Genomic DNA, 14838 nt, shown 5'->3' with positions numbered 1-14838 from the left:
GAGTCCAAACAGTTCCGGGGGCCGACCGTGCGGAAGGCCACGGTGGCGATGTGGACCCAGGTCAGGGGGCCGGCCCGGGGGCCGACAACCCAGGAGCCCGGACAGTTCAGGGGGCCGGCCGTGAGGACGGCAGCGGCGCCGACGTGGGCACAGTTCAGGGGGTCGGCCGTGAGGACGGCAGCGACGTGGGCACAGTTCAGGGGTCGGCCGTGAGGACGGCAGCGACGTGGGCACAGTTCAGGGGGTCGGCCGTGAGGACGGCAGCGACGTGGGCACAGTTCAGGGGGTCGGCCGTGAGGACGGCAGCGACGTGGGCACAGTTCAGGGGGTCGGCCGTGAGGACGGCAGCGACGTGGGCACAGTTCAGGGGGTCGGCCGTGAGGACGGCAGCGACGTGGGCACAGTTCAGGGGGTCGGCCGTGAGGACGGCAGCGGCGGCGACCCAGGTGGAGGCGGTCCGGGGGCCGCCCACGACGGCGATGTCGCCTGGCCAGTGGCCTGAAAGGTGGCCAGTCAGCTGCGGACCCCGACGGGGTAGGACCAGGCGAGGCTGAAGACTCGGAGGCTGGACCAGGCGAGGCTGAAGACTCGGAGGCTGGACCAGGCGAGGCTGAAGACTCGGAGGCTGGACCAGGCGAGGCTGAAGACTCGGAGGCTGGACCAGGCGAGGCTGAAGACTCGGAGGCTGGACCAGGCGAGGCTGAAGACTCGGAGGCTGGACCAGGCGAGGCTGAAGACTCGGAGGCTGGACCAGGCGAGGCTGAAGACTCGGAGGCTGGACCAGGCGAGGCTGAAGACTCGGAGGCTGGACCAGGCGAGGCTGAAGACTCGGAGGCTGGACCAGGCGAGGCTGAAGACTCGGAGGCTGGACCAGGCGAGGCTGAAGACTCGGAGGCTGGACCAGGCGAGGCTGAAGACTCGGAGGCTGGACCAGGCGAGGCTGAAGACTCGGAGGCTGGACCAGGCGAGGCTGAAGACTCGGAGGCTGGACCAGGCGAGGCTGAAGACTCGGAGGCTGGACCAGGCGAGGCTGAAGACTCGGAGGCTGGACCAGGCGAGGCTGAAGACTCGGAGGCTGGACCAGGCGAGGCTGAAGACTCGGAGGCTGGACCAGGCGAGGCTGAAGACTCGGAGGCTGGACCAGGCGAGGCTGATGAGGCCGCAGGTGACGGCGTGGAAGCCGGAGACGATGAGGCCGCAGGTGACGGCGTGGAAGCCGGAGACGATGAGGCCGCAGGTGACGGCGTGGAAGCCGGAGACGATGAGGCCGCAGGTGACGGCGTGGAAGCCGGAGACGATGAGGCCGCAGGTGACGGCGTGGAAGCCGGAGACGATGAGGCCGCAGGTGACGGCGTGGAAGCCGGAGACGATGAGGCCGCAGGTGACGGCGAGGAAGCCGGAGACGAAGGCACTGCAGCTGGCGGCGTAGATGGTGAGGCTGCAGCTGGCGTGAATGAAGAGGCGGCAGCTGGCATGGAAGCCAGAGACGGAAGCGCTGCAGGCGGCGGCGTGGAAGCCGGAGGCGGCGGCGCTGCAGGCGGCGGCGTGGAAGCCGGAGGCGGCGGCGCTGCAGGCGGCGGCGTGGAAGCCGGAGGCGGCGGCGCTGCAGCTGGCGGCGTAGATGGTGAGGCTGCCGCTGGCGTGGATGGTGAAGCTGCCGCTGGCGGCGGCGTGGAAGCCGGAGACGGAGGCGCTGCAGCTGGCGTGAATGAAGAGGCGGCAGCTGGTGTGGAAGCTAGAGACGGAAGCGCTGCAGGCGGCGGCGTGGAAGCCGGAGGCGGCGGCGCTGCAGCTGGCGGCGGCGTGGAAGCCGGAGACGGAGGCGCTGCAGCTGGCGGCGGCGTGGAAGCCGGAGACGGAGGCGCTGCAGCTGGCGGCGGCGTGGAAGCCGGAGACGGAGGCGCTGCAGCTGGCGGCGGCGTGGAAGCCGGAGGCGGAGGCGCTGCAGCTGGCGGCGGCGTGGAAGCCGGAGGCGAAGAGGCCGCAAGCGGCGGCGTGGAAGCCGGAGACGGAGGCGCTGCAGCAGGCTGGACGGATCCCTCGGACCCTCCAGCGGAGACAGGAGACGAAGGCCGGAGCGGTCCCTCGGACCCTCCAGCGGAGACAGGAGACGAAGGCCGGAGCGGTCCCTCGGACCCTCCAGCGGAGACTTGAGACGAAGGCCGGAGCGGTCCCTCGGACCCTCCAGCGGAGACTAGAGACGAAGGCCGGAGCGGTCCCTCGGACCCTCCAGCGGAGACTAGAGACGAAGGCCGGAGCGGTCCCTCGGACCCTCCAGCGGAGACACGAGACGAAGGCCGGAGCGGTCCCACGGACCCTCCAGCAGAAGCCATCACTAAGCCAGCAGCCATGGAGGCCACTAGCACACATGAAAGCAACTGGCACTGCCCAGAGCACTGGCCCTGCCCAGGCAACGCTGACATGAGGTGGTACTCAGGGGGCTGCTTAAACTGCAGGGGTCCAGAATTAGCTGGGGCCTGACACCTAGCCTCTGGGGGAGCCCTGGAGTGGCAAACTGTACCAACGGCGGCTAACCCCTGAAAAGTACACTGAGAAGACGTAAGACTTCCTCCCTGCGTGGAGTGAACGGGTGAACCAGGTGGCCCTGGGGCCTGAACTACAAGTAACGGTGACACTGGAGGCACTGGGGCCTGGACTACAGGCGGCACTGGGGCCTGGACTACAGGCGGCACTGGGGCCTGGACTACAGGCGGCACTGGGGCCTGGACTACAGGCGGCACTGGGCCTGGACTACAGGCGGCACTGGGGCCTGGACTACAGGCGGCACTGGGGCCTGGACTACAGGCGGCACTGGGGCCTGGACTACAGGCGGCACTGGAGGCACTGGAGACTGAACTACAGGCGGCACTGGAGGCACTGGAGACTGAACTACAGGCGACACTGGAGGCACTGGAGACTGAACTACAGGCGACACTGGAGGCACTGGAGACTGAACTACAGGCGACACTGGAGGCACTGGAGACTGAACTACAGGCGACACTGGAGGCACTGGAGACTGAACTACAGGCGACACTGGAGGCACTGGAGACTGAACTACAGGCGACACTGGAGGCACTGGAGACTGAACTACAGGTGACACTGGAGGCACTGGAGACTGAACTACAGGTGACACTGGGGGGAACTGAGCCGAAAGGGGCACTGGAGACTGCACTGAGGGTGAAGCTGGGGGCACTGGAAACTGCACTGAGGGTGAAGCTGAGAGCTCTGGAAACTGCACTGAGGGTGAAGCTGGGAGCTCTGGAGACTGAGCAGAGTGTGGCACCGGAGACTGAGCAGAGTGTGGCACCGGAGACTGAGTTGACGGTGAGTGAGCGACTGACACTGGAGACTGAGTGGAGAGCGGCTGCGTAGCAGCTAACTGAGCTGAGAGTGGCAGCTGGGCAGCTAACTGAGCTAAGAATGGCTGAGCAGGCGATAAGCTGTTTACATTGCTATCTGCAGCACAAAACACTGCCCCAGAACAAACAGTTCCACAATCCATAACGGAAAAAGAGTCCTCACCCACCACAGCCGACGATGTAGAAGTCCGAATGTCCGGCTGTGGGGTGGCGCGCCGGCGGCGCGATCGACGTTTCTTCCCCGCAGCCGGCACCGACAGGCCGGGTAAACTCGCATCCGGCAGGTGAGGCTGACGCGGCTGCTCCGGGGTGGCTGTTGGCTGTCGCTGCTGGACGCCCGATATTTCCCAAGCTCGCGCCGCCTCCCGGGCTTCATACAAGTTGGCCAATAAGTCCGAACATCCTCTGACCTGGCGGAGATAGGGATTTCCTTTGAGGATCTCCTCAATGCCATTTATCCCCACGATCCTAGCTCTCATATTCGAGGTGTGGGTTATCCACTCAACCAGGCGTTGGACTCGCATCAGATCGCTCTCCCCGGGTAAGTCTGCTGGATCCATGTGTTGGCTGTTTCGTGCTGTCACGTCCGATGTGGCAGACGTGTGGAGTGTAGATAAGGACCCAAGATGCAGACTGCTTAAGTGGTGAGCGAGCTTTAATAACCAAAGGATGACACAAACGGAGAAGAGGTGGGCGAAAACCCAAAACCTAAGAATGAACTAAACTGGGAAAAGCTAAGCAAAAAACAAACCTGAAACCTTGAAACATGAAACGGAGATGCAGGGAGAATAATGCGGCCAGAATACGCAGGAAAATGGAGGGGAATAACACAGACGAAACAGCAACTAACAGAGGCAGACACGAGGTTTAAATACACAGAAGGATAACGAGGGAATGAGACACAAAAGGAGGGCACAGCTGGGAGTAATCAGACCTGACGAGACAGGGGAAGAGTAAACTGAACACACTGAGATAAGACACAGACCGTCACAATAAAACAGGAAACACATACACACAAAGACACAGACTAGCAACGCGGACTTAACACAGGGGTAGACGGCAGAACAGAACAACACTAAACCGGAGGAAGAACAGAACCAAAATGACACTGGTAGAAAACACAAAACGCTGGGTCAAAAGGACCCAGGATCGTGACAGGGATAGTGAAGTAATTTTGGTCAGGGAAAATGAGCGCATTAGAGTATAATGCCTTGCTCCGGGATAAAATGTTACTGGTATCAACAATACAAAACATGTTGAGAATATGTTTATGAGAATGACAGAAATGCATACAGAAAAAGAAGAGACCAACATGGAAGCGATAGAAATGAGTAAAACTGGTACAAGTAGGCTGAAGGTGGTGTGGTATAACCTCAGGCGTGTGGACAGGAGCTCCAGTGTTTAACGGAATACACACCCTTCATCCAGTGATCCCAGCTGGGGGATGAAAAGATAGCACATAGCCGTGTACACTTTGCATCATATCCATACATCCATCCATTTCCTTCTAGGGGGACAGCCTAAGCAGAGAAGCCCAAACCTCCCTCTGCCTGGCCACCTCCTCAACCTTGTCCGGGGGAACACCAGGCCAGCTGAGAGATATAATTTGTCCTGGGTGTGCCCCGGGGCCTCCTCTCGGTGAGACATGCCCAGAACACCTCACCCAGGAGGCGCCCACGAAGCATCCTTGTTAGATGCACAAACCACCTCAAGTAGTAGCTCTACTTTGAGCTCCTCGGGGATGGCCGAACTCTTCACTCCATCTCTAAGGGTGAAGCCAGCCACCCTTAGGAGAAAGCTGATTTTCGGTCATTACCCAAAGCTTGTGATCATAGGCAAGGGTAGGGATGTACATCAACCTGTAAATCTAGAGCTGCACTTTTACACTCAGCTCTCTCTTGACCACAATGGAACAATGGATTGGTACAGCATTCGCCTCACCGTGGCTACAGCAATCCATTTGTCGATCTTCCGCTTCCCTCTCCACTCACTCATGAACAACACCCCGAGATACTTAAACTCCTCCACTTGTGGAAGTAACTTGTCCCTGACCCGAAGTGGGCACTCCAACGGGGCTGCTCTTCGTCCTCAGACAGAAAACGATGGAGTCCAACACCCGCTGGGAATTAGTCCGACTTATTGCTGGCTATGCTAACCAAGCGTTGCAGCGGTTATATAATCAGCAATGGGTAGCAATGGGTGTCTGGCCCATTGCTGCAAGGCTGAGGAGTCTGATCCCCCTATAGTTGGAGCACACCCTCTGGTCCCCCCTTCTTAAAGATGGGAACCACCACCCTGAGGTACCTCCCCTGAACTCCACGCAACATTGTAGAGGCATGTCAACCGGGACAACCCTACAACCCCAGAGCCTTCAAGAACTCAGGGTGAAACTCTTCATTTTTGTAATATATATTTATGGAAATATAACTTGTATGTAATATATATATTTTGTAATATATCTATGGCTAAAGCACTGGTTGGATGCAAACTCCATTTTGTTGCCTTGTACTTGTGACATGTGCAATGACAATAAAGTTGAATTCTATTCTATTCTATCAACCCCAGGGGATCTGCCACCAAGGAGCTGTTTAACTGCCTCAGTGACCTCCTTCAATCTCCCTTGGAATGCTGTCAAAGTTCTGCCGGATGTGGGAGTTAAAGATCTTGTGGACAGGGACCTCTGGCACATGTTTAGGCATCCCAGGTCTGTCCAGAACCCCCCCCGCTGCTACCTTGTCCAGCTCACCACCAAGTGGTGATGAGTTGACAGCTCAGCACTGCTCTTCACCCAAGTGTTTAGAACATATGGCTGCAGATCTGATGAAACGATTACAAAATCGATCATCGACATGAGGCCTAGGGTGCCCTGGTGTCACGTGTCACGATCTGGCAGGCCGTTCCTCCCAATCATGCCCCTCCAGGTCTCACTGTCGTTGTACACATGAGCATTGGAGCCTATCACAGTCCACAGGTGGAGCATCCTCAAGCAGATCCAACATACAGGCAGCAAGCTGAGGGCATACTTTGCATCCTCTATAAAAGTAATTTTTGCTTACCTGTATTATTGTGGTCTATGTTGTAGAGATCATAAAGCCATTTAAGGCAAATTTTAGGGCACATTCATGAAAATCACTTAAACTATATTAGGATGTAATAATACTCTGTGGTCTCAGGACCAGTATATTAAAAATGAAATGCAATAACTCAATGGAGCAGATGTAGTGATGTTTACTTCTAGAACAAACCACACACTGAAGGGAATTGCAGCCATTATTGTTTTCTCCAATTGCCGACCACCTTCTAGTGTGCTTCTAGGCCCTACAAGAACTTTAGTTTATTACACTCAGAAGTCTGGAACTAATACACACTACTTAGTGAACTTAATATTGTTAAAGCCATCAAAAAAATGTGATTTTTTTTTATTTTTCTTACTTTAGAGTTTAATTATTAAGTTATATTTGCATTCCAAGGCCATCTTCAATCCACTAGTCAAACTAACAATACATTTCTTTCTTATATCTGGAATTACATTTTCGCAGCAAAGTATTTAAATTTCAAGACATGTCACAAGAATTAGTTTGAAAAATGTAAAATGCAGAAATGTGTCTAATTTAAAAAACCAATCAAAATACATAGACACAATTGTGAGACAGGATCTTTGTGTTTTCTGTGAATGTTAAGTAGTTGCTTGAGCATAGATGTGTTACTGAGGCACAGGTGAGACGAACAACAATCCGGTTAAAATAACAATAATCATGCATTTAAAAGCTTATTAGAGACCAAATGTTTTTGTAATGCATTTCCTACATGAAGGTGCATGGCAGTTAGGTTAACAAAGTGAATAGAGTACAGTGACAAGCTGTTCATATAAATATAATAAGTCCATATAAGTATGCTGTACTAAAACAGAGACCGTATTTAAAAGTCGGCCTGCATACTCTGGATTATGCCAGTAGAGTATTCAGTGTGCTCCAAGAGCTAGTAATGAGCACCAGTGTTAACAGCTTTCCAGTCTTAAAAATCATTCATCACTCTACAAATAAATTATTCTGCTGTTTATGTTCACTCTCCTAAAACTTCTTCAAAAAGGCCAAAGGTTTGAAGATCTTTAAATGTTAACATAGCTCAGAGAGAGTACAAGGAAGCAACAATTCATACTTTATTGGAACTGGTCCTCTGAAGAAAGAAAGAAAGCCTCAGAAAGTAAAGGAAAAGACCTGGAAGTTTGTTCAGTAAGAGATAATAAAATATTAGTGGATCAGTGATAGATGAACGTACCATAGACATAGAGGGTGTAGTCATCGTAAGCTTCTCCAATTGAGTTGGATGCCACACAACGGTAGGTTCCATTGTAGGACTTGTTTAGATTTTCAATGTAAAGATCGGCGCCGGTGATAACTGCATGGGACGGTACATCATCATCCACCTTCAACCAGTTCACCCGCTGTGGCCTGAAATTAAAACACCAGAGTAAGTACACAAGTAAGATCACATTGTTCTTCATCAGCTAGTCTTGGCCAGTCTTTTAGATCTCTTATTGATCCCCTATATCAGCAATACCTTTTATATTTTATATATTATATATATATTTCATACTGCATACCTTGTTTAAAATTAATAGTATTCATATTATCAATGAATGAATTGTAAAATCAAGTTTCATGCCATTTTAAAGTGGGAACAAGTTAGAGTCCACTGCATAAATTGAACAAATTCTTATTTGAAAAACCTTTTCATTAAGTACATTACATCAAATTCTGTTTCTTGATATTTCAAAGCTGAATCTTGGCAGTTTTGCTTGGTTAAAATACCCTTACCTATTTCATAATCCTTTATTTAGTATGACTAACAACTAAGTAAGGCTGAGAGTGTTTATGTTTATGTGTATATGTATCTATATAAAAATATAGAAAATATTTTTTTATTTAAAAAAATAAAATGCAATCATACTGTCATTTTCATGTATCTTAAGTAAATATATTAAGTAGGTATAATGTACGACTGTTTTGACAATGAAAATGGAAAGAAAAGTTTAAGAATTGACAATTAAATTTCATCTTTATTCACATTCTAAATTTTCAAATTGTGAGAAAATTTAAATTTAAATTGCATTCTTTTATACTCCTTTTATTTTTCTTTAAAAATAACAAAACATTGTAACATTATAGCCATACATACTTAGTATATCTCCAAAAATTGAATCTGTTCCAGATGAAGATTGTTCCAAAGAAGATACTTAGTATATGTACAGAAAATGTAATTTTTTTTTTAAGTCATACTTTTTTTAAAAAAATATAATGGAAATTCACTGTAAGGTAAAGCCCATATATTAAAGAGTCTATGTAATATTGAAGACAGAACCTCAGTGATCAGACAGTCTAGCAAGCACTGGCAATGGTACCAAGGTTATATTACCATTTTAATGTACTCTCTATAGGTTTCATATTTGGGCAATATGCATGTAATAAATCTCCTGTCAATCTACCAAATAATTATCTTGTATGGCCAACTAATGATTAAGGATTGGGCCCTAGAGTAAAGGTCATGCAACACACACACACACACACACACACACACACAAAAATCCCATGGATCTATGAGGACAGGTCGAAAGGGAACCAAGAACTTCATCTTTTGAGTTTTATATTTCTTTTTTATATCATAAGTCTGCATTTGTTTTGCACTTTGGGCTATATAAAAATGAACAGGTTAAACAAGCCTCTGGACTGACATCAGTATCTGATCTTGGACAACTGTTGCTTAATTGTTTGCATGTTTTGTTCAAGCTAAAATACATTTTACAAAGTGCAGTCAGTATCACAGTAGCCCACAATTCTTTGTTTCTTTTTTTCCAGAGGTCAGTTTGTTTTGTTTTACAAATGGCTGTATGTTTGTGGTACGCTGCACTTAGGTAGTAAAGCTCAACGGCTAAGATTTCATGAAACAAAAAAAAGACCAAAGTTTTATATGCGTTCCAATGTCATGTTTGCCTTTTTATCTGAATCTCAGTTTCTCTTTTTATTTCAATCCAGGGAGGTTTAGCAAATCGATCCAATCACTAAAAACACTTTAATATATGATTGTTCTACAGTAGACGTATATTTACAGTTCCTTTTAACAACTTTACCCACATGTGGTAACTGATTACAATTTCTCTGAAGATAACTAACACAGCTTTATCTTTTTTTGTCTTTAGTTTAAAGCAACAATAAATAAGGGTAAATAATGGCAGTTCAGACCATTACAAACCGAGACGTATTGAAATGACATCTGTACCTTTGCATACCGCTAAAAGTAACAATAACCGTGCACCAGCCTTGTGTTGAAATTGCAGGCTTTTCACGCTTGTATACTTAGAGAAGCTCTGTAGGTGGCTGCCTACCAAGCGTCTTTCTTTGTTCTCTTTTCTACCTTGACTGAGGTTTATAGCAGGGTGACAGATTCCATTTTTATGACAATGAGCTCAAAGTGCCCAGAGTCACAGAGGGTGAAGAGAAAAGAAAAAGACAAAACACCTCTATTTTGCTGCTGCAACTTTCAATGGCCATTGCCAGCTACTGTTATTTCCCCAGAGCATGTGCTGATGGTCTCTCTTGTTGCATTTTGTTGTGGTGTTTTAACTTGTTTCCCTCCATTTGAAAACATTTGGTGTGAAGGGAGCAAGCAAATGGGAGGGGGGTGGGGGGCACAAAAATCCAGGAAAAAGAAAATATGAGATAGCTGCCGAAGCTCATTTCCAAAACAAACAAACAAACAAACCACAAGTGTTTTTAATGGTTGTGGTGGATGGCTTGAAAGCGAGAGGACCGTGTCTGCTGCAAGTGCTCTGTAGGTGAAGTGAAATGTAAATTTAAAAAAAAACCATTTAGAAATATGAGTCGTTTTCTCAGATGGAGTTGGAAACATAACCTAGAAGAAAATGTTTCTATAGGTGCATCGGATGTTGCGAGGAGGGAAAAGTGAATCTAGGAAAGGAGGTATAGATAGACGGAAGAGGTAAGATGGGGTTGCAAGGAGAGAGGAAGGGCAGGCGTCTAGAATACAAATGGCTGCCTGCAGTCGGGGCCCCCTGTGCTATCTGCTGGTAATGACTGCACAACTCTCAGCAGCTCTAATGAAAATGACTTCCAATTCCCGGCTCACTGTATTGATTGTGTTTTCATCTTTATAAAATGAATACGGGTAGTGAGCTTGTCTCTATGCCAAGTATGAAAACTGCAGGGGGTGGGGGATTGGGGTGGAAGGGAGGGGCATTCAGGAGTGCACACTGTTTTGATCTATGTGTGTGTGTGTGTGTGTGTGTGTGTGTGTGTGTTTGCCTGTTCTGTACTTCTACCTTTCAGAGTTTCATACTGAGTTTTTGAGCCTCAGATGGGAAAGTGAAAAGTGAAGACAGTTAAAGATTGGTTCTTACTTTGATTCATGGTCAAGACTGGATTACGACTAAGGTTTAAATCTGAGGGCCAATTTAAAGCTGGCATTGGCTGAACCTGCCCCCCTCTGCAGCTGTTCAACTGTTGATGTCATACTCATAACGTCATCCATGATGAAATGTATTAGAGCTGCCTGTGTAGGCAAATGCGAAGGTGCCTACGGGGGTTTCGCGCACAAAGATTTTGACAAATAAAGTGCCGTCAAGAGTCACCACTCGTTCCCTTGTATTTCGCTTCTAACAAACCAGACATTCTTGTCATTTTTTAAAGTGGTCTAAAGCAATAGCTCTCCAGGCTTTCTGAAGGTCTTTAAAATTTTTCACCCCTTTTCAGCCCTGAACTTGTATCTTGAACCATTTTCAGATTAGATTTTGATCCACCACACAGTAACATCTGGAAAGTGTCTGATTGGCAGTAGCTTCATTTTTTACCATGACTATGATGCCAAATGCACCACCAGCATACTGACTTTTTAACCTTGTTCCAAACTGTTTTCACCTTATATATTATATTTCCATTAATGTATATAGTCAAATATTGAAAAAAAAGTGATGGAAAATCCTAATTTAACAGATATAGATAAGAAATGAAGGGTGACATGAGACACAGTACTGTAGATCAGCTGTCCCCAACCTTTTTTGCGCCACAAGCCAGTTTAATGTCAGACGATATTTTCACGGACCGGCCTTTAAGGTGTTGTGGATAAATACAACAAAATAAAATGATACGACCAAGAGAAAAACTGTGGTATTTTGTAAATATAATAATAAACGCAAATTCACTGTGTAATTGTGTGACTTTATTAGCAGCGTCCTCCTGAAATGCGCCAACAACATTGTGAGTAACATCCTCCTCTCTGCCCCTTAATCCTCTCTGGTCGCTATGGTAATGCATAAATAGTTCTTTCAAAATAAGACACAACTACAACACGGGAAAAGACCCAGGGAAACAGAGTTAACGATAAAAACCCTGAAAACCGTAAGTTTCACACCCGAACCTCAACTCTCCCGGTACCAAACGACTCACAGACCGGTGCCGGTCCATGGCCCGGGGTTTGGGGGCCGCTGCTGTAGATGGAAAAAAGACTTAATAACACACTAAGAAATTATGATTGCTTATGTTTGGTTGCATTTTAACCTGCTTAGAAAGTCTACACCTCACTCAGACCTCTGCGGAAGGAAACTAATTTCAATCACATTTCAGTAATAACCATCAATCACTCTTTCATGCCTCTAATTCCCTTAGCAAAACACTTCCCCGAAAAACTAAATTTCACACACTTTTGAACTTTCAACTCTCCAGCAGAGAGGACAGCTGAAGTCCATGACACCAGCGACCGCATTACGAGGTATAAAAACTTCCTCTGAAACTTTTTAACCCTCTACTGCAGCACAATTCACTTTTTGTATGCATTTATGTGCTCAGTACGCTCCCAGGTACACAGGGCCCATTTGTCACTTACACAATTATTAGGTTCCATTTGTCACTAACACGATTATCTGTTTGTATGTCTGTCTTCATAAATACACTGTCTGACATTAGTTGGGCATGACAAACATAAACGAGCTTGGTTGGCATTTAAATCCAGTATAAAATGTTGTGAACACCTCAGCTATATTTTTATGCTAAAAAGCAAAAATACAAACTGCTTTTCAAGTCTGCAGATTCCCGAAACCATTAAGTTTTCATGGCGTGGGCCTTTTTCTAAGGCTGCCATTTACCTTTGAATTTGAACAAAAGAAGCACCTGCAAGTTGGTCACATTGCTGTTTGTAATGTAATTTTCATAACAGCATCTTCATCCCATGATTGTGTTCTGTTCAAATTTGAACTAGCTTGTCAACATACTAATTTGATAGATTTCAACAGCACCAACTACAATTTATTGATATTTGAACAGTTCAGCAGGTCTCCTGCCGGAGGCTCTCAGGGCTACGCTCAACCCTGCTCTCCCTAATGGTTTCATTTGCACTCCATTACATCTCATATCACAAAGACCTGCCATCTAAACAAACCAACACCTGGGTTTACCAATGATGCAGGTGAAATAATATCCTAATGAGCAACAAGCTGCAGCTTTCAGATGATAAGGCTAGGCATTTCAAAGGGCTTATTTGCACTGAGTCACTGTAAGTTTTCAAAATGGTGAGAAAAATTAGTTGAGGACAGTTTTCTGTTCACAGCTCTGTGTACCTCAAACAATCATTTAACTTTAATCACAAAATTGACTTCATGAGTGCATATCCAGTGTCTCAAATCCATCAGCATACTCTCTGTCAGCCTCATACACTTTCCCTAGATACCTTCACAATATTATCACTCATCGTTTAGGGGAAAAAACACCAGCCTATTCAACCCTCTGCCTACTGAAATTCTAACTGCAAGACATTAGGACCCACTCCCCTCACTATTATTAATGCCCTTCTGCTCGGTCCTCCACTTTTAAAGCAGCAGTAATTAAATACCTGCTCAAAATATCACACAGTAATTCTGATGTATTTCATAATTACAGGTCAGTTTTCAAATTTCCCCTTTGGAAGTCTGAAAAACGAACATAGAAGCCATTCAATTACGTGATTATGTAGCCAGTAATGGGTATTTAGACTAGCCAGGACCCAGGTCCTTATCACATTCCAGTCACAGTTTTTCTTCCTGAAACTGTACTTTCACAGCCATTCTATCCATCAGCTGAACTCCATCGGCTAATTAGAAGAAATCTCTGCTGTCTGCGAGAAGATTAGTTCTAGAGCCAGTGTTGAGTAAAACAACACACTGTGCTTGTCAGGTTTATGTACCACTCTTAGCTTCCTCTTCCACAGAGTTGTGACATTTGGCATTTCCAATTTTCTAATTTGTCATCAAAAACTAAGTTTGAGCCTGTGAGGCAATGTTCATGAGTCACTTTTTTAATGCCAGGACATGGCACGGATCATCTCGTTACAATTGAGTTGGGTAGTGGCATTCATGTGGGTGGTATTTTGAGCAAAACAGACTATGCACGCTCCACATGATAATAGTACTGCCTGTAGCACTGGCATATATCAGCTGGACAAAGTGGCCCACCAATTAGTAAACAGTCCACAGACAAGCTCAAGAAGCATGACCAAGAGTCCAAAGTACTAACGTGTCCTTCAAACTCGCTAGATCCCCGTGTGATGTACAAAGGCAAGCAGGCTCCACCCCAGAACCCACAGGGCCCAAGGGAACTGCTACCAAAGTCATTCCACCAGACGTGACAGGACACCTTTAAATGACACATGGGGCCTAAAACAATACTAATCAGGTGGTTTTAATATTACAGCATAATAAAGGGACTAACAAGATACTCCTTTTTTCATTAACTTATAATGAGCCCTTTTATATCTACAAAGGGAAAAGGTTGTCGCTTATAGATTCAGCCACAGCTATAACCCAAAATGGACAAAACCAACAGTATCTCCACAGAAGGTGTTTTCAGATAAATTACTTTTGTTTGTTAAGCCACTTAACATAACAAAAAATTGACCAAAGAACCAATTTTTAAATTGTATCTTTAAGAACAACAAGGTTCTATTAGCCAAAATCAGATGCTAATAGTAAGCCAAGCTATTAGCCAAAAACAGTGCATCCTTAAGAAAGTCGATGGAACTAGACAAGTGGAGGACAAAAGAAGCGACAGACCAAAAAAACTACAGCAGACAAAAAACATCTGAAAGTCATGTCCTTAAAAATATGGAAATGTATTGCAAAGACCTGACATAGGACCTCAGAAACGCATCTAGCCCTTAAGTTGATACATCTGCTGTTCACTGAAGCCTCATCAGAAATGTCTCGGTGGAAGGGTGGCTGTCAAGAAGCCATTCTTACGGAATGAAAACAGGGAGAAAACGGAGACGCATGCTAATTACAAAGGATCTGGACTAAAAATCAATGCCAGCAGGTCTTATGGAGTGATTCCAATAGGTAGAATAGTGAGTGGCAAGTAATTTGTAAATCACAGTGGAGGCTCTGTCATGGTTTGGAGCTTCCCCAGTGGTGTTGGAGATCATGCAACGGCTTTGTTTTTCA

At 46.9% G+C, this 14838-nt stretch overlaps 1 protein-coding gene across 6 annotated transcripts in view; it reads right to left on the bottom strand.

Annotated features, from left to right (window-relative positions):
• Positions 1-14838, bottom strand: part of cadm1a (cell adhesion molecule 1a) — a 455295-nt gene that overhangs the window by 63060 nt on the left and 377397 nt on the right. For all 6 annotated transcript variants that reach the window (XM_005458478.4, XM_003453705.5, XM_005458479.4 and 3 more), the window contains one exon: positions 7638-7810. In XM_005458478.4, the coding sequence (XP_005458535.2) occupies positions 7638-7810 (173 nt within the window). The remainder of the gene's footprint in view (positions 1-7637; positions 7811-14838) is intronic.

This window comes from Oreochromis niloticus, linkage group LG10 (assembly GCF_001858045.2).
Source record: "Oreochromis niloticus isolate F11D_XX linkage group LG10, O_niloticus_UMD_NMBU, whole genome shotgun sequence".
In the NCBI taxonomy this organism is placed as follows: domain Eukaryota; kingdom Metazoa; phylum Chordata; class Actinopteri; order Cichliformes; family Cichlidae; genus Oreochromis; species Oreochromis niloticus.
Note: the sequence above shows the minus strand (reverse complement) of the source record. Positions and strands in the feature narration are given on the sequence as shown.